This window comes from Coregonus clupeaformis, chromosome 36 (genome assembly GCF_020615455.1).
Source record: "Coregonus clupeaformis isolate EN_2021a chromosome 36, ASM2061545v1, whole genome shotgun sequence".
Lineage (NCBI taxonomy): Eukaryota > Metazoa > Chordata > Actinopteri > Salmoniformes > Salmonidae > Coregonus > Coregonus clupeaformis.
In genome coordinates, this window is record NC_059227.1 from 12,594,730 (window position 1) to 12,617,727 (window position 22,998).

Below are 22,998 nucleotides of genomic sequence, written 5' to 3' on the forward strand. Positions count from 1 at the left end.
CCAATTTGAACATTTTCACTTAGGGGTGTACTCACTTTTGTTGCCAGCGGTTTAGACATTAATCGCTGTGTGTTGAGTTATTTTGAGGGGACAGCAAATTTACATTTTTACATTTTACATTTGACATTTTAGTCATTTAGCAGACGCTCTTATCCAGAGTGACTCACAGTTAGTGAGTGCATACATTTTTCATACTGTTTTACACTGTTATACAAGCTGTACACTCACTACTTTACATTGTATCAAAGTGTCATTTCTTCAGTGTTGTCACATGAAAAGATATACTCAAATATTTACAAAAATGTGAGGGGTGTACTCACTTTTGTGAGATAATGTATATTGATCTTTTATTTATACAGTAAAAAAAAAAAAACACTTCTCACACCAGATAGGTGTGGCGAAATAGGTTGTGTTACAGGGTCAGCCATAGTAGTATGGCGCCCCTGGAACAAATTAGGTTTAAGTGCCTTGCTCAAGAGCACATCGGCCGATTTTGCACCTTGTCGGCTCAGGTAATCAGGTTATTGGCCCAACGATCTAACCGCTAGGCTACCTGCCGCCCTCAGACAGTACAGACAAAATAAGAGGTGAGAGTCCATGATGACTGTTGAAAGTGCCTTTTCACATAACAACCAAGCACTTAGCAAAGTCTTGGGCTTTTCTGTGTCCCAGTAGGCTACTCCTAACTGCCTTCCTCTCCTCATCTCTTTTCCTCCATTGCCACTCATCCACTGATGTTTAAATTCAGACTTTCCCTTAGATTCTACTTTCAAACTAGTCTGGCTGATACCAAACTTGAAGGGGGCTGTGCTTTTACTGGTTGGTTCTCCTCCGTGTCTTTCTCACTCAAACACCCACAGCCCACGAGTGCCACCCCCTTCCATTACCACTGTTGGATTTTCAAATCCAAACAACGAGATGTCTCAACCCCCCTGGGAGGGGGGGTGACATTTCATAAAACGAATCGATGAGTCCGCTCAAATTCTGAGCGACTATTGCATTAACTGCCTCCTTTCCAGACCAGTGAGTCACAACTTTTCCTCGCTGTGTGGTCACGTGAGTCGCATCAGCCAGGCTACATTCAAACCTGATCATAAACCAAAAGACAGCTTTTGCAGGGACATTTAAATAGTTACATTGTTTACGTTTGCGACCTCCAAGAAACCAATCAGAACAGTGCTAATGCCTGAAAGGAGAATATGTCATTTGAAAGCATTGGGATGCAGCCCCTTCCAGGCACCATCTGAAACACCCTTATACTCGTTCCCAGTTCCTCTATTTCAGAGTGGTTTTAAAAGCTTTTCCAAGAAGTGTCCCAGTCACAGAGTTCCGCTTCACATCATACTCTCCATTGTCCTTTTTGCTCCTCCATGTGTGCTAGAGATCCCTTATCACCACTAATAAAGAGACAAAGAGGAAAGGACAGAGAAAGGGAGGGGATAATAGCAGGTTAGCGTCATAAAATAAGAATAGTTTATTGTCCATTGTCTTTTTGATATCACTGAAATTAAGGATTTTATTTTTATTTTCACCCAACCCCTTGAAAAAACACACACACACACACACACACACACACACACACACACACAGATTTGAAGCCAGGGTAAGCCACGGCGCAGCACCTTTGAAGTTGTTTGAGGGATTAAGTGCCTTGCTCAAGGGCAAAATGACAGGAGATGGAATGAAATGAGACAGGAGTGTGCAAACCTGTCTTTCTACCGGGGTCCCTGCAGTCCAATGGCTCCTGTTCTTGGGGCTCGCCTCCGCTGCTGGGGGTCCATGTCTGGGTGGGGCAGCTGCTGGGGTGGTGGGCTGCAGGGGGCTCACCTCTGGACAGTGGCCCCCTGAGGTGGCTTGTTGGGGCAGCTGAGGGCTGTGCATGATGTGGGCGTCCAGCATCTCCAGGAGCAGGTCGTACAGGGGCACAATGTTCTTCATCTTCATGCAGTGCAGGTGGTCCATGCCCTTGTTACTGCACAATGAGCAAAGACAGAGGTCATGTATGCTCACTGCTTTTCGTGATACAGCAGAAAATAAAATACACAGAAATGGGCCTAGAAAGCATTAACCGGCGATAGCCGACACCTGCATGCTAATGTTTTAGCGGTGTCTTGGTGGAACTGCGTTAGAGCTGTCAAATCGGTGAGCAGCTGCTCTTGTTGATCATTGTCACCAAGCCACACCCGTCCCACTCGCGTTAGAAGTTCAGAACGAGAATGTGTAGCCTACAGTGCCTTCAGGAAGTATTCATACTCCTTGACTTATTCCACATTTTGTTGTGTTACAGCCAGAATTCTCTCACCCATCTACACACAATACCCCATAATGACGAAGACAAAACGTTAGACAATTTAGCAAATTTGTTGAAAATGAAATCTAATTTACATAAGTATTCATACCCCTGAGTCAGTACATGTTAGAATCACAGCTGTGAGTCTTTCTGGGTAAGTCTCTAAGAGCATTGCACACCTGGATTGTATAATATTTGCACATTATTATTTAAAAAATTATTCAAGCTCTATCAAGTTGGTTGTTGATTATTGCTAGACAGCCATTTAAGTCTTGCAATAGACTGTCGAGCCAATTTAAGTCAAAACTGTAACTAGGCCACTCAGAAACATTCAATGTCATCTTGGTAAGCAACTCCAGTGCATATTTGGCCTTATTTTTTAGGTTTTTGTCCTGCTGAAAGGTGAATTTGTCTCCCAGTGTTTGTTGGAAAGTAGACAACCACGTTTTCCTCTAGGATTTTGCCTGTACTTAACTCTATTCTGTTTCTTTTTATCCTAAAATACTCCCTAGCCCTTGCCGATTACAAGCGTACCCATAACATCTGCCACGCTGATCCTCAATACGGGGGCCCCTCAGGGCCTGTACTCCCGGTTCACCCATGAATGCATGGCCAGGCACGACTCCAACGCCATCATTTAGTTTGCCGACGACACAACAGTGGTAGGCCTGATCACTGACAAGACAGCCTATAGGGAGGAGGTCAGAGACCTGGCCGTGTGGTGCCAGAATAACAACTTCTCCCTGAACGTGCTCAAGACAAAGGAGATGATTTTGGACTACAGGAAAAGAAGGACCGAGCACATCCCCATTCTGTAGTGGAGCAGGTTGAGAGCTTCAAGTTCCTTGGTGTCCACATCACCAACAAACTCATGGTCCAAACACACCAAGACAGTCGTGAAGAGGGCATGGCAAAGCCTATTCCCCCTCAGGAGACTGAAAAGATTTGGCATGGTTCCCCAGATCCTCAAAAAGTTATACAGCTGCACCATCGAGAGCATCCTGACTGGTTGTATCACTGCCTGGTATGGCAACTGCTCGGCCTCCGACCACAAGGCACTACAGAGAGTAGTGCGTACGGCCCAGTACATCACTGAGGCCAAGCTTCCTGCCATCCAGGACCTCTATACCAGGTGGTGTCAGAGGAAGGCTCTAAAAATTGTCAAAGACTCCAGCCACCCTACTCATAGACTGTTCTCTCTGCTACCGCACGGCAAGCAGTACCGGAGCGCCAAGTCTAGGTCCAAAAGGCTTCTTAACAGCTTCTACCCCCAAGCCATAAGACTCCTGAACAGCTAATCAAATGGCTACCTGGACTATTTGCATTGGTAACATGATGCAGCCACCACCATGCTTGAAAATATGAAGAGTGGTACTCAGTGATGTATTGTGTTGGATTTGCCCCAAACATTTGTATTCAGGACATAAAGTTCATTTCTTTGCAAAATGTTTTGAAGTTTTGCTTTAGTGCCTTATTGCAAACAGGATGCATGTTTTGGAATATTTGTATTCTGTACATGCTTCCTTTTCACTCTGTCATTTAGGTTAGTATTGTGGAGTAACTACAATGTTGTTGATCCATCCTCAGTTTTCTCCTATCACAGCCATTAAACTCTAACTTTCAAAGTCACCATTGGCCTCATGGTTTCTTCCTCTCCGGCAACTGAGTTAGGAAGGACACCTGTGTCTTTGTCATGACTGGGTGTATTGATACAGCATCCAAAGTGTAATTAATAACTTCACCACGCTCAAAGGGATATTCAATGTCTGCTTTTTTATTTTTTTACCCATCTACCAATAGGTATTTTTTTACCCATCTACCCTTCTTTGTGAGGCATTGGAAAACCTCCCTGGTCGACTGAGGGACCTTAGAGATAATTGTATGTGTGGGGTACTTAGGTTAGGTAGTCATTCAAAAATCATGTTAAACACTACTACTATTATTTAGTCCATGCAATTTGTGACTTGTTAAGCAAATTTTTACTCCTAAACGTATTTAGGCTTGCTATAACAAAGGGGTTGAATAGTTTACTTAAGACATTTCAGCTTTTCATTTTTAATGAATTTGTAAACATTTCTAAAAACATAATTCCATTTCGACAATATGGGGTATTGTGTATAGGCCTGTGTCACAACATCTCAATTTAATGAATTTTATATTCAGGCAGTAACACAACAATATGTGGAAAAAGTCAAGGGGTGTGAATACTTTCTGAAGGCAATGATAGAAATAATGACGCTCAAATGTAAAATTTCAATCAGCCTAATCGAGGTGTAGATTACATCTCACATTCCAGTGTTCAAACTTGTAAACAAGGCTTCATGGGATTTCTCTTAACGCGACTCCGTGCAGCCAATGGCAATATCCGCTTTAGGTATAGCCAGGAGCCGCTTGTGCATTTGACAGCTATAACGCAGTTGTAATAGAAAAATAGAGAGAGTGAACAAATGTGAATGATGATGAAGGCCAGTGATGAAGATGCATCTAGCGACTTGCTGGGGCCGAGGCCCAGCATGATGATTCGTTTTGACATTGTTTGGATGGCTGAATTGACTAAATGAATGTTACTGTTTTAATTAAATTGTCATGTTTGATTGTTTCCAGAGTTCATAAAGAGCTATGAATTTTGATATGTTTTATTGTAACTGTTATTCTGTTCGTCGGAAGGCGGATAGTTCAAAGAGGAGCGACACGGGGGGACGCTCTTATCATACAGTTTTGAAGTGTGGTGATTAGATTAGAGAATGCCTGTGAAGTTTTATGCATTTTGTTTTAATGTTTTGGGCCGTGCAAAGTGGTGCTCTTGGAAGAATAAAAGCTAGGTTTAAACTTTGATCATGAAGTCATTAGTAAATCGATCTCCATATGTACGTTTGAATGTCATAGTGGTGAATTTTCTATGATGTGAAGACTTATATCGTGAAGATTTCTGATTTGTACCATTTGATAATTGTATTCTTATTGCATTACTGTAATACATCTGATTAGTTTTAATTGATAAGAACTGTAGTCCTCACATTCATGAGTAATATTCGTTGAATTATTATTTGGTGAATTGTCTAATGGTAAATGTTATTTACAATACACATAGCATATATGCTTGGCCTCTAACTGTGCAGCTCTGAGCAAAGGTTAACTCAATCATTTAATGCTACGCCATTGATTGCAAGATATTAGCACCTTGTCCCTTAGCCTCTTAATAATAATAATAATAATAATAATAATAATAATAATAATAATAATAATATGCCATTTAGCAGACGCTTTTATCCAAAGCGACTTACAGTCGTGCGTGCATAAATGTTTGTGTATGGGTGGTCCCGGGGATCGAACCCACTACCTTGGCGTTACAAGCGCCGTGCTCTACCAGCTGAGCTACAGAGGACCACAATTGCGTAATGGTAAACCTAGACGCGTGCATCTTATAGTATTCCGAGTGGTGACCTTGGCTAGATCCATTGGATATTATGGGCTACACTAATTCTCTGTCATCCTCAGACAAAGTGGATTTTCACTAATCTACATAGTTCCACTTCTGACACCGCCAAAACAACCGCTATGCGGATGTCAGCTAAAGCGGATCTGATTGAGTAGAGCCAATGGTCTTCATCAGATTCAGTTTACCTTGTAAAGACCATGTTGGTCGAAAAGCTTTTTCTGTATAACGCAAGCTTTATTAAAAGATCACTTGTGGTAGCAGCAAACAGTAGTGACTGTTTTATGGTTCAGTCGTGATGGTAATGACAATATGGTGGCTCAATCTTGACGGTGGTGACCGTATTGAACATTTTACTATACCGTAGTGGCAACATGATAACTGGCAAGTGTGATAGTTTTGATCGTATTATGCCCGAGCGGTAACTACAAAGTGTGACGGAGGTGACTGTATTGTAACTGCCAAGAGTGATGGTGGTGACTGTATTATGCCTGAGCGATAACTTGCGAGTGCGATGGTGGCGACTGTATTATGCCTGAGCGATAACTTGCGAGTACGATGGTGGTGACTATTGTGACGGAGTGGTAACTTGCGAGTGTGACAGTGGAGACCGTATTGTGGCTGCTGTACCTGACGTGGCGGATGTGTGACAGCAGCATCAGCAGGTGGGCGAGGCGCGCAGACTGCTGCTGAAAGCTGAGGCCCGTCTTTGCGATGGCCCACACCAGTGCGTCTGTTACGGCATCCAGCAAGCGCAGGAGCTTCGAGCGACTCTGCAGCTCTTCGCTCCCCTCCGAGGAGCTCAGGCACATGTCTGCAACCACAAAACACACACACAGTTGAGAAAATAAAGAAAAAACGTAATTGTAGTTGTCTCCATGACTCAAAGCCACATTAGCCCTCTGAGCTAAAGCCAAGTCTTTATCTCTGGGAGCTAGCACAAATCTTCAGGTATCAGACAAGGTGACTTAGTGTGCAAGCACATTTCACCAAACTACCTTTGCTACACTTCATAAATAATTTCCAACATGTAGCATTATTAAATGCGATTACTTTGGTTACAGTTAAGTTAAATCAAATGTTGTTATTTTTCGTGATCCACTGACCTTGAAACAGGTTCTGACTGTTACATCTTTAAGAGTTAAACAGTAACTATGATGTGAGTGGACAGAGACAGCGACTCAAAAAGGTACACAGTGTTCTCATTAGGCCTTGTCAGAGTGAGTTATTCCTCTGGTTGCCCTTGCCAACCCTCCCTAGACTCCCAAACATATAGGATTACACTGAAGAAATGGTCCAACATAGCAACAGACTTGTGCTGAAAACTTAATCTTGATATGCATGCTATAAATATATAAAATATGAAGTAAAAAATAATTATAAAGATGCAGTACAGACAGACAGAAAGACAGAAGTACAGACAGAAGGCGAAACAGACAGATGCACACAAACGTTAACACACACGTACTAGAGTTGAGGAGGATCATGGCCTTGAGGCAGACATACTCCTCCCTCTGCAGCTTGAGCTCTCTGAACCTGGAGGTGGCAGCTAGAAGCATGTCAAAGATATCCACGAAACCCTGCACACAGCTCCCCTCGTCCCTGAAAACACACACACACACACACAGACAGACATACACTTCATTTGAATACTTCATTTGGATCCACTATGAAAATATTTTAGAAATCATACAGATACTTGATCCAGGAGTAGAGAGAGGGTGGTCACCTGCTCAGGCTGAGGTCAGGGGAAAAGATGAGCCTACCGGGGTGGTCCACTGATCTCCACATGAGCCCCAGCATCAGCACCTCCAACCAGCAGCACTCCAACAGGTGCACCTGGTCGAACAGGCTCAGGTCCACAAACCCTGTAAAGACATAACGGGGTCCGTATTCATGAAGTGTCTCAGAGTGCTGATCTAGGGCTAGATTCAATCCATAGTGCTGAAGAGCTGCGCTACAGCACGATTGAAATTTAAAGGCAATGTTCCCGCATACTGCTCATGGTAAACATAGTTTGTTGTTCGCAATGTAATAATGATACTTAAAAAAGTCATATTTACGAACAGCAAACAGTGAGTGGATTATGGCCCTGTACACACTCAGGTCGTACAACTGACATATAACACATTTGACACAATGATTGTGATACATTGCAGTGTTTGCCAGCACGAAAATGTTTACACAACCATTGTGCACAACCAATTACTTGAATGCAGAAAGTCTCTCCACTATATCACAACCGTTGTGTCAAATGTGTACATGGCCATTTGAATACTACCTTTTACTTTATTTCAACCCTAGCAGCAAATGGGGTTCTACTGAATAAAGCAGGGGCAATGTTTCTCTCTAGCACAGAGAAAACTAGACATCCCAAACTACCCTGTACTTTTTGCAGCATCACTGAGGAGAGCATCACTGAGGAGTGTAGACTATAGTACATCGATGCTCATTGCTCAGTATTTGTATTTATTAATACTCTTCCTGGGGTCCGGCAAAATTAAGGCAGTTATACAATTTTAAAAACATTACAAGTGTGTGCCCTCAGGCCCCTACTCCACTAACACATATCTACAACACAATATCCATGTGTACGTGTGTGTATGGTGCGTATGTTATCATGTGTGTATGCATGTGTCTGTGCCTGTTTGTGTTGCTTCACATTCCCCGCTGTTACATAAGGTGAATTTTAATATTTTAATTTATTTATCTGATTCTACTGCTTGCATCAGTTACCTGATGTGGAATAAAGTTCAATGTAGTCATGGCTCTATGTAGTACTGTGCGCCTCCCATAGTCTGTTCTGGACTTGGGGACTTTGAAGAGACCTCTGGTGGCATGTCTTGTGGGGTATGCATGTGTGTCTGAGCTGTGTGCTAGTTGTTTGAATGGACAGCTCGGTGCTTTCAACATGTCAATACCTCTCACAAATACAAGTAGTGATGAAGCCAATCTCTCCTCCACTTTGTGCCAGGAGAGATTGACATACATAATTAATGTTTGCTCTCTGAGTCTGGCCTAGTGGTTAGCCCCCCAAACCACATATACCCCGGGAGACATGGGTACAAATCCTGTTTCAGCCCCTTTGTCTCCTAATCTGTCTCCCTTCTACATTCTGACTACCTGACTGTCACTGTCGATAATAAAGGAGACTGCTGTTGAAAACATGGACTCTTAGGGGCAGTTTCTTTAGGAAATTAGAACAATATTACACTATGTTATGCCAGTAAAATGTAAGATATCAAATGTATTCAATTGATATTGATTCAAGTTACTCAACAGTATGCTGTACCTAATGCTATCTCACTCTGTTTTTGTCACACCCATTGACAGAGGATACACACAGGCTTTACAAGTAAACCTAAGACTTTTCGGCCTCATGTTCATTGTGTCAATGTTTTATACAGTTTTTCTGCTGTACTCAACGTGTGCACAAAGAATGAAATAAAATAGAACATATGATGCGAGGAAAGTATTATGTTTTTAAATCGTGAATAAAAAAAATTGACAATAAATCAATCAACACCAACCTGGGATCTTCTTGGCCCAGCTGATCATGTGGACCAGCTCCTTGTCGGCCAGGTTGGTGAGTGACATCATGACGTTGGCCTCCGTCAGGGGCCTCCTCATGTCCCTCTGGAGGTAGATCTCCGGTGGCTCCGCCTCCATTATCCGGCCAATCAGCTGCTCCGGGGTTAATGCTGGGGGGAGGAGTTCCTTGATTGGCTCGCCCCTCTCAGCTAGGGCCCGCTTGGGCCCACTAGCCGCGCCCCGGGAGAAGCGACCCACGCGCCTCGGTTGATGACCCCGGTAGCTGCTGCGGTCGCGACGCATGCCTGAGGGAAACAGGAGGTGACCAGAGTACCTTGATATACCTAAAATAAGGGGTTGAGATCGCTATATCAAGCCCTCACTTACACCCCATCGATTTCACCTCCACAATTCCCAGCAATTACTCCCCTTTGACCAGCTGCCTGTCAAACAACATTTGCATGGTAAGTCATGGGCCAGTTGCATATATCTCACAGATAGTAAGACGGAATACCACCAGACCGATGAATGGGCAAGTGCCTCTGACAAGAATAGCGGCGATTTTACGATTCTACATGTTGAATCGGCACAAACAGCCACAGTTCACCGGCACCCAGCAGGTGGTCGCTATAACACACCACGGCGAAAGCAAGCGAAAGGACGGCCACCCTCTCCTTTTGGACTTCAGTCATCTTGCCTTGTACTTGGCTATCTTGTCCAAAAGTTTGGATTTAAAATCTAAATGTTCATCTTGACAAGGAAATGTGTGATCAACGAACAATGAAATGACAACTGTACCGACCTGTGTCACTATAGCAACTGAACCTTAATTTAGCTTTGTAAAAATAGATCATTACATTGAATGGAGCAAAACATCCTAGACAACCACCTGATGCACAAGGCTCACAAAGGAGAGAAAGCAAATAGCAAAGTTTAGCAAACTATATTTCTTGTCCACTTGCAAACATGTGGGTGAGTATGTCTCTAAATCCTAACCCCAGTGCCTCTGCTCATTGTGTGAGCAAAGTCTAGCCAATGGGGAATATTCACATATCAAAAATAAATCATTTCTAAGGCACTGGACACAAACATTGGCCACACACTGGACTATACAGAAGCTGTATGTATGTATTTAACGTAATTTTTGTCGTGGGTCATAATGAATACGATTGTATGTTAGGGTGGACTTGATCTGAGACGCTTTGTGACAACCACCACTGGCAAGATTAGGGTGAGGATGGTGTGAAGGAGATAGAAGACGAGGAGGATGAAGGGAGAGGGGGAAAGCGAGAGACACGTACCACACTTTGTCATGCCCACTTCGTAGCACTTGCGGAGGCGGCACGCCTGGCAGCTCTTGCGGCGGTTCTTATCGATAGTGCACTGGTTGGTCGCCGGGCAGATGTAGTCATTGTGACCTGAGAGAGAGAGAGATGGAGTGAGGTTTACAAAGGGTAGATAGGAGAGAAGAGATAAGAGGAAGACAAACATTTTTATGTTTTATTCCATGTGTACATTGGCAGCTAAATACAAGAAAACAAATGTAAAAGGTCAGAGAGAGAGAGAGAGAAAGTTCCTCTACTTCAGGGATGGGCAGCTTTGATGGGCGTGGGGGTCGCAAAAAATGTGAACTCATCATGAGGAACGGCAGTTGCTCGCAGGTCTGCGTACCAACATGTGAACCCCCCCACTGCGAAAAAAAACAAACATTTTAACAGCCCACCTCTTGACAGTGGAGAGAAAAATTTAACATTTTACTCAAGTAAATTTCGTGCAATTCTACACATTTTGCCATGGGGCATAGAGAACATTTTTGGAGTTTCCTGCAATTCTACACATTTTTCCATAGGGCGGAGAGAAATGTTTGTAGGTTTTAATATGATATCTGAGTGAGACTGACTAAGAAAATCAATGGGGACCCCCCGGCCGGTAATTCCACCATGATTACTAAATTTAGATAGCTGGCCGCTAGACAAACTTTCCAATCTAAAAAATGTTAGTTGACACGGGCTAATTGAGTATCAGTGACTGACATATCAAGAGAAAAACTGCTGATGCATAACCAAATTTCGATATTACACCTCGTGTATTCTACTATTCTAACTTGCAACAGTAAGTTGAGACCCCTACAGTTGCCCATCCCTGCTCTACTTTAACAGGAAACATAAATATCAAGTGTACCTGAAGCATTTGTAGTTGTTGGTTTAGCTTTCTGTAACTATGTAGCAAGTACAGTCTGCATGTCTAGGCGCACATTGTGTCATGATTGCAAGGTGTCCCGATATCTTTTCCAAATCAAATCAAATTTTATTGGTCACATGCGCCGAATATAACAGGTGCAGACATTACAGTGAAATGCTTACTTACAGCCCTTAACCAACAGTGCATTTATTTTAAACAAAAAAAGTAAGAATAAAACAACAACAAAAAAAGTGTTGAGAAAAAAAGAGCAGAAGTAAAATAAAGTGACAGTAGGGAGGCTATATATACAGGGGGGTACCGTTGCAGAGTCAATGTGCGGGGGCACCGGCTAGTTGAGGTAGTTGAGGTAATATGTACATGTGGGTAGAGTTAAAGTGACTATGCATAAATACTTAACAGAGTAGCAGCAGCGTAAAAAGGATGGGGTGGGGGGGCAGTGAAAATAGTCTGGGTAGCCATGATTAGCTGTTCAGGAGTCTTATGGCTTGGGGGTAGAAGCTGTTGAGAAGTCTTTTGGACCTAGACTTGGCACTCCGGTACCGCTTGCCGTGCGGTAGCAGAGAGAACAGTCTATGACTAGGGTGGCTGGAGTCTTTGACAATTTTGAGGGCCTTCCTCTGACACCGCCTGGTATAGAGGTCCTGGATGGCAGGAAGCTTTGCCCCAGTGATGTACTGGGCCGTACGCACTACCATCTGTAGTGCCTTGCGGTCGGAGGCCAAGCAGTTGCCATACCAGGCGGTGATGCAACCAGTCAGGATGCTCTCGATGGTGCAGCTGCAGAATTTTTTGAGGATCTGAGGACCCATGCCAAATCTTTTTAGTCTCCTGAGGGGGAATAGGCTTTGTCGTGCCCTCTTCACGACTGTCTTGGTGTGTTTGGACCATGATAGTTCATTGGTGATGTGGACACCAAGGAACTTGAAGCTCTCAACCTGTTCCACTACAGCCCCGTCGATGAGAACAACTGTCTCGTTAACTGGTTTTAATGTCCATTCTAGAATGTCCTTCTAGCCAATTAGAAACAAGTGTTCAACAATGCTGTGGTATTAAGGTTGTTATTGCTGCTTGTTATCTGCAATCTTTGGAATAGTTCCAGGAACATTCCTTGATGTGAAACCAGATTGAAAGGGCAGTGGCAATGACAGTTCCAAGTTCCAATCGAAGGATGAGCCAAACACGCTGTTTTCTTCCCACAATCATCTTAGTTACAATCTTGATCAGAGGGAGGACCTCGGCAGACCATTTTTTGGCTTGTCTCCTTTTAATCCCTTTAAGATGTGAGATTCATGCACACACACACACACACACACACACACCACAGCCGGAACCAGTAGCTCTATTCCCAGAGGGTGAACAATGTGCTCTCACCTTTGGCCCCTGAGAAAGGGATCTGGACCCAATTACGAGAGGACAAATAGAGCAGCATGTCCCAATACATTCCTGAGGGAACCCATAGTCAGTGCACAATTGTGTTCTAGCCCAGCACTAGCACGCCTGATTTAACTAGTTGTCAACTGATCATCAAGACCTTGAATGGTTAAATCAGGCACACTAGTGCTGGGATAGAACAAAAATGAGCAACCCTTGGGGGTACTCCAAGACCGGAGTTGAGAAACACTACAGTACTAGAGTACATTGAATAGTCCTTGACTGAGAGAGAAAGGGCTAGATTTAATAAGTGTTTCCACCGAAGGGACAAAGGGATAAAAAATGTAAAGCATAAAACTGTGTTCATTTACATTTACCTTGATGCTTTATTCTTTTTACACACCTTTGTTTTAGGCCACAGTCATATTGTATTTGAAAATTCCCAATTGCCGGAAGATGTACAATGGAAATTATTGTCCGACAAAATTGCACAAATTGTCAGTCTTCTCATGTATGCAGCTCGTCCCAGTTGAGAACTTTGACTGACAAAAACTGACAATTGCATATACAATTTCATCAGTGTTAATAAGTCTCAATGACGTAGCCTTACCCTTTTGTTCTATCCTCAATATTTATTCCCTTTTCAGCATATTGTGGTGATAAATGCTTAGGCTGGGATTCAATCCGATCACGTTTTGTTGCTAACGTGCCATTTAATGGTCATTTCCAACATGCAGCATTTACAGTGAATGCGGTCTCTGCGAACACTTTAACATTACCTTTAAAAGGACACATTGTCAACAAAGTGCGATCGGATTGAATCCTGGCCTTGGTAAATCCGGCCCAAAGATAGCAGAAGAAAGATGTCCAACAGGATTGACAACACAAGCTATCTGTGATGGCTTTCACTGATGACCTTATATGATTAGTGGTAAATAAGTTGTAAAAGCGGCAGGTATTTCTGATGTGAAATGATCTATTGAAGAACCTCACTTGTTCCCTCTTTCCCCCTCTTCATCTCGAGTAGGTGGGGGCAATCTTACCCTGTGAGGACCACTGTGGGTGCAGGTTTTTGTTCCAGCCAAGCAGTCATACATCTAACTCTACTCAGAGTCTCCGATCAAGACTTTGACTAGTTAATGCATGTTGACACTTAACTAATGCTGCAGAGTTGTGGTTGTGGGTGTGTCCTATTCATTAATTTAAACTATCGTAGTTACTTTGGAAACTACGCTCACAGTAATCATAATACTTATGCACCCTAATAATCGCTCATTCGGATTAGAAATGCAACATGTACAGTTGAAGTCGGAAGTTTACATACACTTAGGTTGGAGTCATTAAAACTAGTTTTTCAACCACTCCACACATTTCTTGTTAACAAACTATAGTTTTGGCAAGTCGGTTAGGACATCTACTTTGTGCATGACACAAGTAATTTTTCCAAGAATTGTTTACAGACAGATTATTTCACTTATAATTCACTGTATCACAATTCCAGTGGGTCAGAAGTTTACATACACTAAGTTGACTGTGCCTTTTAAACAGCTTGGAAAATTCCAGAAAATTATGTCATGGCTTTAGAAGCTTCTGATAGGCTAATTGACATCATTTGAGTCAATTGGAGGTGTACCTGTGGATGTATTTCAAGGCCTACCTTCAAACTCAGTGCCTCTTTGCTTGACATCATGGGAAAATCAAAATAAATCAGCCAAGACCTCATAAATAAAATGGTAGACCTCCACAAGTCAGGTTCATCCTTCGGAGCAATTTCCAAACGCCTGAAGGTACCGTGTTCATCTGTACAAACAATAGTACACAAGTATAAACACCATGGGACCACGTAGCCGTCATACCGCTCAGGAAGGAGACGCGTTCTGTCTCCTAGAGATTAACGTACTTTGGTGCGAAAAGTACAAATCAATCCCAGAACAACAGCAAAGGACCTTGTGAAGATGCTGGAGGAAACAGGTACAAAAGTATCTATATCCACAGTAAAACAAGTCCTACATCGACATAACCTGAAAGGCTGCTCAGCAAGGAAGAAGCCACTGCTCCAAAACCACAAATAAAAAAGCCAGACTACGGTTTGCAACTGCACATGGGGACAAAGTTCGTACTTTTTGGAGAATTGTCCTCTGGTCTGATTAAACAAAAATAGAACTGTTTGGCCATAATGACCATCGTTATGTTTGGAGGAAAAAGGGGGTAGGCTTGCAAGCCGAAGAACACCATCCCAACCATGAAGCACGGGGGTGGCAGCATCATGCTGTGGGGGTGCTTTGCTACAGGAGGGACTGGTGCACTTCACAAAATAGATGGCATCATGAAGAAGGAAAATTATGTGGATATATTGAAGCAACATCTCAAGACATCAGTCAGGAAGTTAAAGCTTGGTCGCAAATGGGTCTTCCAAATGGACAATGACCCCAAGCATACTTCCAAAGTTGTGGCAAAATGGCTTAAGGACAACAAAGTCAAGGTATTGGAGTGGCCATCACAAAGCCCTGACCTCAATCCTATAGAACATTTCTGGGCAGAACTGAAAAAGCGTGTTCGAGCAAGGAGGCCTACAAACATGACTCAGTTAAACTAGCTCTGTCATGAGGAATGGGCCAGAATTCACCCAACTTATTGTGGGAAGCTTGTGGAAGGCTACACGAAACATTTGACCCAAGTTAAACAATTTAAAGGCAATGCTACCAAATACTAATTGAGTGTATGTAAACTTCTGACCCAATGGGAATGTGATGAAATAAATAAAAGCTGAAATAAATAATTATCTCTACTATTATTCTGACATTTCACAATCTTAAAATAAAAGTGGTGATCCTAACTGACCTAAGACAGGGAATTTTTATTAGGATTAAATGTCAGGAATTGTGAAAAACTGAGTTTAGATGTATTTGGCTAAGGTGTATGTAAACTTCCGACTTCAACTGTATTTACGTGTTGCTGTCCTCGATAGTTGAGTTGATGATGTAGGACTCTGGTTTGCCCACCATAGATCTCAATGTCCTTGGTAGAGTTTATGGTCATAGTCGTGGTTAGAATGGATACTTCAGATGTACCCGCGGTTGTCGGAGAGGGATTGTCCTTTCCAACTCGTGTCTTTAGTGCAAGTTCTCTAGACGACTATACATGCCAGCTGCAGACTGAAATGATAAGGTCTAGTGCATTGTCTTCTTCTTCACCTCGTGTAGAGGTTGAGAGTTTCAGCATTTCTCCATTTCAAACTTGTGGATGGTACCTGGTTGATCCTGCCAGTAGCATATGCTTGTCTCAAAGATTAAGCCATGCAAGTCTAAGTACACACGGCCGGTACAGTGAAACTGCGAATGGCTCATTAAATCAGCTCATCTCACGCTTTCTGGTCTTGTAGAAATTCAACCATTTTACAACATTTAGCTCACGCTTCACGTCTGCTGGTCTGTAGAGTTTCAACCATTTTAAGCCGTGGGGCTTGCTGGTCTGGTAGAAATTCAACCATTTGCAACATTTAGCTCACGCTTCACGTCTGCTGGTCGGAGGTGAATTTCGTCACAAGTATTTTTATGCACTCGGGGTAAAAGGGGCATTCCATCATGTTTGTGCTCATCTGGGCGTGGCCACTGATGAGAAAAAATCTATATGGAAAACAATCTCATCTAAAATCCCATTGTTATCTTCACAAAACTATTATTATACTAAATCATTTGTTTTATACAACAAATTGATAACTGGGAAGTGTAGCCCCCCAGAGATAGTTATGTTGTTCCACCGTCTTTAATGACATCACAACATAGTAACGCATTTGACATGATTGTTCTATAAGTCCCCACCAACCATTTCCCACATTCTTTTAAGTAGGAATATTGTTTCATTATCCACTTTTGGATGTTGGAGTCTTGGCGGGAAGACTTCCTTTGTTAACAAAGGGGTCCTTTCTCCCAATACTTCATGGCAAGGAAGAGAAAGTCTGCACGGTATTTCCGACCGGTCATAAAACTGGCCCCCAGGAAAGGGGGTGTTCAAACCTTTGCCTAGCCAGCATGTTTGATCCTCAACCCATGAGGGCAAGTCATGACACCTGTCTCGGAGCTCTACGGACAATTCCTTCAACCTCATGGCTTGGTTTTTGCTCTGACATGCACGGTCAACTGTGGGACCTTATATAGACAGGTGTGTGCCTTTCCAAATCATGTCCAATCAATTGTATTTACCACAAGTGGACTCCAATCAAGTTGTAGAAACATCTCAAGGATGATCAATGGAAACAGGATGTACCTGAGCTCAATTTCGAGTCTCATAGCAAAGGGTCGGAATACTTAATCATTATGGGGCATTGTGTGAAGATTGATAAGAAAAATGTTTTATTTAATCAATTTTAGAATAAGGCTGTAACGTAACGAAATATGGAAAAGGGGAAGGGGTCTGAATACTTTCCGAATGCACTGCACCTACAGAACTCCAGGAACAGGGTTGCCTACCCCTGCACTAGAATATATGAACAGAACGGTTCAGAATATTTCAGGGGTTGTGTCTCCAGACATGGACGTGGATTTTTTTCAGAATCAATAAGAGACAATAAATCCAGAAGTGGAAAGAAAGCCATCGAAATACACAAATATTCATCTGCTTTTCAGCACCAATTGGTATTTTAAAAACTACTCTGATCTTTTATATTATTTAGTGTTAGGAAAGTATTTATGAATAACATTTTTGGGGGAAACCTTTACGCACAAAATATATTGGTGAATCAAAAATACAGTGGTTTGATTAATCCTGAAAGTTGCCATATTCAATTGTTCAATTCATGAAATATAGGAAGGTGAGAACATTTTACAACAGTACTCCTATAAATCTACTCTAATAATCCTCACTAATCATGGAACTGTGATGACAACGGTCCAGTCATCGTGAACAGTGCACCAGGCTCCAGGTTTAAACTGCCACGTATGGTCTGCGTTCCATAATGATTCAAATAGGCTACATGTCCCAAATTATTGCACAACTTGTAATACGTTAGCCTAACATGATCCACAATTGCTAGCGATCCTCAGGAACAACCACACGAACGAGACAGAGGAAAGAAAGGCTACTGATCATGGCTGATATTTAACACGATACAAATTGTTTTAAAAAATACAGTGAAAAGTCTGGGGATACAAACAAAACATTATAGAAATCATAAATCAACTTGGTAGGTTTGGCGCTATACTGTCATTTGCTCATGGCTACAGAAACGTATAGCTTGGGTCTCCAATTTGCATCCCTGCAAGGTTATAAGGCAAGCGTTTCATAAATGTCACTGTGGAAAATGTGATATGTATAAGTTCAAGGTCAGAATACAGGTTGAAAGAAAAGTGCATAAAAAGGGAATTGCGTTCCATTTACACACGTTTAACTCGAGTCAGAATTCCCCCCTACAGTGCCTTCAGAAAGTATTCATACCCCTTGACTTACTCCACATTTTGTTGTGTTACAACCCGAATTCAAAATTCATTAAATAAAATTCTCACCCATTTACACATAATACCCCATAATGACAAAGTGAAAACATGTTTTTACATTTTGTAGCAATTTCTTTTAAAATGAAATACAGAAGTATCTCATTTACATAAGTATTCACACCCCTGAGTCAATACTTTGTAGAAGCACCTTTGGCGGCGATTACAGCTTTGAGTCGTCTTGGGTATGTCTGTATCAGCTTTGTACATCTGGATTTGGGGATTTTCTCCCATTTTTCCTTGCAGATTTTCTCAAGCTCTGTTAAGTTAGATGGGGAGCGGCGCTGAAAAGCAATCGTTAAGTCTTTCCACAGATTTTCAATAGGATTCAAGTCTGGGCTTTGGCTGGGCCACTCAAGGACTTTCACATTCTTGTTCTGAAGCCATTCCAGCATTGCTTTGGCTGTATGCTTGGGGTCATTGTTCTGCTGGAACGTAAATCTTTGCCCCAGTCTAAGGTCGTTTGCACTCTGAAGCAGGTTCTCATCAAGGTTTTCCCTTTATTTGGCTCCATTCATTGTTCTGTCTATCCTTACCAGTCTCCCAGTCCCTGCCACTGAAAAGCATCCCCATAGCATGATTCTGCCACCACCATGCTTCACAGCAGGGATGGTGTTAGAGGGGTGATGAGCTGTGCCTGGTTTTCTCCAGACATAGCGCTTTTCATTCAAGCCAAAGAGTTCATTTTTTGTCTCGTCAGACCACATCATCTTTTGCCTTATGATCTCAGTCTTTCACATGTCATTTTGCAAACTCCAGGCGTGCTGTCATGTGCCTTTTTCTCAGAAGTGGCCACTCCCATAAAGCCCAGACTGGTGAAGTGCTGTAGAGCCTGTTGTCCTTCTGGCAGGGTCTCCCATCTCAGCCAAGGAAATCTGTAGTTCTGCCAGAGTGGTCATTAGGTTCTTGGTCACCTCCCTGACCAAGGTCATTATTGCCTGGTTGCTCAGTTTGGTCGGACGGCCAGCTCTAGGCAGAGTCTGGGTAGTTCCATATTTTTTCAATTTCCCAATAATGGAGACAACTGTGCTCTTGGAAACGTTCAACACTTGAGAAATTGTTTTATACCCTTCCACAGATATATGCCTCATCACAATTATATCTCGGAGATCTAAGGACAGTTCTTTGGACTTCATGGTATAGTTTCTACTCTGACTTGCACTGTCAAATTTGGGACCTTATATAGACATTGTAAATTTTTGTCATTTAGCAGACACTCTTATCAAGAGCGACTTACAGTTAGTGAGTGCATACATTTTTTTTTCCATACAGGTGTGTTTCTTTCTAAATCATGTCTAAACAATCACAGGTGGACTCCAATCAAGCTGTAGTGACATCTCAAGGATGATCAAAGGAAATTGGATGCACCTGAGCTGTTATAGGAAAGGAGTATGAATACTTATGTAAATGAGATATTTCTGTACTTCATTTTCTATAAATTTGCAAAAATTCTAAAAACATGTTTTCACTTTGTCATTATGGGGTATTGTGTGTAAAAAATATATTTAATCCATTTGGAATTCAGGCTGTAACATAACAAAATGTGGGGTCAAGGGGTATGAATACTTTCTGAAGGCACTGTATGTGCATGATCTGGAACACTGAGCCCTTACTACCTTGGATGCTCCTCTTGAAGAAAGCCTTGCAGCCCTCGCAGGACCACACGCCGTAGTGGTAGCCCGATGCGTAGTCGTGACACACGGCACAGAAGTGCAGTTCAGCCTTCCCTTCCGGCGAGATGACCGTCTCCTCGCCCTCCTGCGAGCGCTTCCTCAGAGGCTTGCTGTCCATCACACAGAGAGAATACAGACAACAGTGACAACATGACTGATGATAATGTTTTGAAAACCATACAAAACAAGGGTAAAACTTTATAATAAGGCTTTCAAAGTGCCCCCCTCCCTTCTGACCTTAATCACTCACCATCACAGATCTAATAGGACTGGATAGGTTAAAGCAATATGGCGGAAACAATATGAATAGAATCTCATTCTTGTTCTGTAGCGGAAACAAGATGGAGCAATGGCTCACACCTATCTAGTCCCTTCACACCTGCAAAGAATAGGCTCTGCATGTTCTAATGAAATGCAGCAGTTGGTGGTCTGCATTGTGTGGGGGCTTTTGCCCAGTTTATAAGTAGAATCAGGTTTGTTAGTGCTGAGCTGGAGCAAAAGCCTCCAAGGAGTGAAGAAACCCAGTGTCCTTCCTACCTAAACTCAGTTTCCTTCCTACCTGCTCTCAGATAGGGCGTGGTCCCGGGGCGACAGCTCCACCCAGGGCACTCGGGTTGGCTGGCCTTGCTGGGGGCGGGACTGGGGCCGATGGTGCAGAGCCAATGAAGGCCCCACGTGAGCATGGGGGGGCCAGAAGAAGGAGGGACTGAGGGACTGGCGAGCGGACGGGCAGTCAGGGAGGGCGGGCCCACCGTAGCTCAGCAGAGTGGGGCTGTAGAAGGACAAGGGGTTGAAGTCGTGCCCGATGTCAGTGTACGGGGAGGGGATGCAGATGGGGTGGGCCTCCATGGGCAGCGGCGGGGATGGGGCGCTGAAGATGGGCGAGAGGATGCGGCCACCGCGGCCCACCCGGCTGGGGTCCACTTCCTGCAGCTGCAGAAGGGGCGCAGAATCGCGCTCTGGGAGTGGAGACGCAGCCATTGGCGACTGCGGGAGCTCTGAAGTCAGGCCAGGGAGTCTTCTATATTGTGACATCAATGAGAGACACCAACGCAGGAGTCCTGGAGGAGTAGGAGGATGACAGTGTCTCTTGAAGCTGATTTAAGGTCAGTTGTGAATTTTTCCTTCATTAATGATTGAGATTATGATTGGGGGAGGAAAAGCTGATCCTAGACGTGTGCTTATGGTCACTGTTGCTGGCAACTGTAGGAGCTCTCAAAGCAGGCTTTAGCAGAGGTCTATGAGATTATTAGCAAGAGCCTCAACTATAGGATGCCTACAAGTGGGTCTGGCTCTAATGCATCACCAGCATGGGACACGGTTTCAGGGGTTGTATCACCAGACATGGACTTTTTCCAGAATCGATAAGAGACGCTAAATCCATAAGAGGAGTAGCAATCCATCCATGTATGGATCTCTGACGACATCAAAAAAGGACACAATTGCAGGGTCTCCGATATCAGGGGATTCCAACTGTAGGGAAAGAGAGAAAAGGATTGTGTCAAACAAAGACGTTATCCACGTCGGCACCAATGATGTTAGGATGAAACAGTCAGAGGTCACCAAGCGCAACATAGTTTCAAATCAAATCAACAGTGCATTTATTTTTAACAAAAAAAGTAAAAATAAAACAACAACTAAAAAAGTGTTGAGAAAAAAAGAGCAGAAGTAAAATAAAATAACATTAGGGAGGCTATATATACAGGGGGGTACCGGTGCAGAGTCAATGTGCGGGGGCACCGGCTAGTTGAGGTAGTTGAAGTAATATGTACATGTGGGTAAAGTTAAAGTGACTATGCATAAATAATTAACAGAGTAGCAGCAGCGTAAAAAGGATGGGGTGGGGGGGCAGTGCAAATAGTCCGGGTAGCCATGATTAGTTGTTCAGGAGTCATTTGGCTTGGGGGTAGAAGCTGTTGAGAAGTCTTTTGGACCTAGACTTGGCACTCCGGTACCGCTTGCCGTGCGGTAGCAGAGAGAAAAGTCTATGACTAGGGTGGCTGGAGTCTTTGACAATTTTGAGGGCCTTCCTCTGACACCGCCTGGTGATTTCAGTGTGTAAATCAGCTAGAAAGATGTGTCGACATCAAGTAATTGTCTCTGACCCCCTCCCAGTTAAGGGGATTGATGAGCTCTACAGCAGAGTCTCACAACTCAATCGCTGGTTGAAAACTGTTTTCAGCCCCTCACAAAAGATTGAATTTGTAGATAATTGGCCCTCTTTATGGGACACACACAAACAGGACCAAGCCTGGCCTGCTGATGAGTGACGGACTCCATCCTAGCTGGAGGGGTGCTCTCATCTTATCTATCAACATAGACAGGGCTCTAACTCCTCTAGCTCCACAATGAGATAGGGTGCAGGCAGCAGGCTGTTAACCAGCCTGCCAGCTTAGTGGAGTCTGCCACTAGCACAGTCAGTGTAGTCAGCTCAGCTATCCCCATTGAGACCGTGTCTGTGCCTCAATCTAGGTTGAGGTTCGCTTTAGTAATCTCACTGGAATAAAGACTTCCTCCATTCCTGCCATTATTGAAAGAGATTGTGATATCTCACATCTCAAAATAGGGCTACTTAATGTTAGATCCCACACTTCAAAGGCAGTCATACTCAATGAACTAGTCACTGATCATAATCTTGATGTGATTGGCCTGACTGAAACATGGCTTAAGCCTGATGAATTTACTGTGTTAAATGAGGCCTCTCCTCCTGGTTACACTAGTGACCATATCCCCCGCGCATTCCGCAAAGGCGGAGGTATCGCTAACATTAATGACAGCAAATTTAAATGTAAAAAAACAACAACAAAAACTGCATTTTCATCTTTTGAGCTTCTAGTCATGAATTCCTATCGGACCTTGTAGTCATGGCAGATAATATTCAAATTTTTGGTGACTTTAATAATCACATGGAAAAGTCCACAGACCTACTGCAAAAGGCTTTCGGCGCCATCATCGACTCAGTGGGTTTTGTCCAACATGTCTCCGGACCTACTCATTGCCACAGTC

The 22,998-nt window shown here is 43.2% G+C and overlaps 1 protein-coding gene across 1 annotated transcript in view; it reads right to left on the reverse strand.

The window, feature by feature from the left end:
• Window positions 1–313: 313 nt before the first annotated feature.
• Window positions 314–22,998, reverse strand: part of esr2a (estrogen receptor 2a) — a 43,206-nt gene continuing 20,521 nt past the window's right edge. The window contains 10 exon segments of the mRNA XM_041865137.2: window positions 314–1,397; window positions 1,708–1,848; window positions 1,851–1,972; window positions 6,357–6,540; window positions 7,195–7,328; window positions 7,456–7,594; window positions 9,257–9,562; window positions 10,559–10,675; window positions 19,936–20,102; window positions 20,552–21,465. Coding sequence (XP_041721071.1) covers window positions 1,378–1,397; window positions 1,708–1,848; window positions 1,851–1,972; window positions 6,357–6,540; window positions 7,195–7,328; window positions 7,456–7,594; window positions 9,257–9,562; window positions 10,559–10,675; window positions 19,936–20,102; window positions 20,552–21,027 — 1,806 coding nt within the window. The 5' untranslated portion in view covers window positions 21,028–21,465 and the 3' untranslated portion in view covers window positions 314–1,377.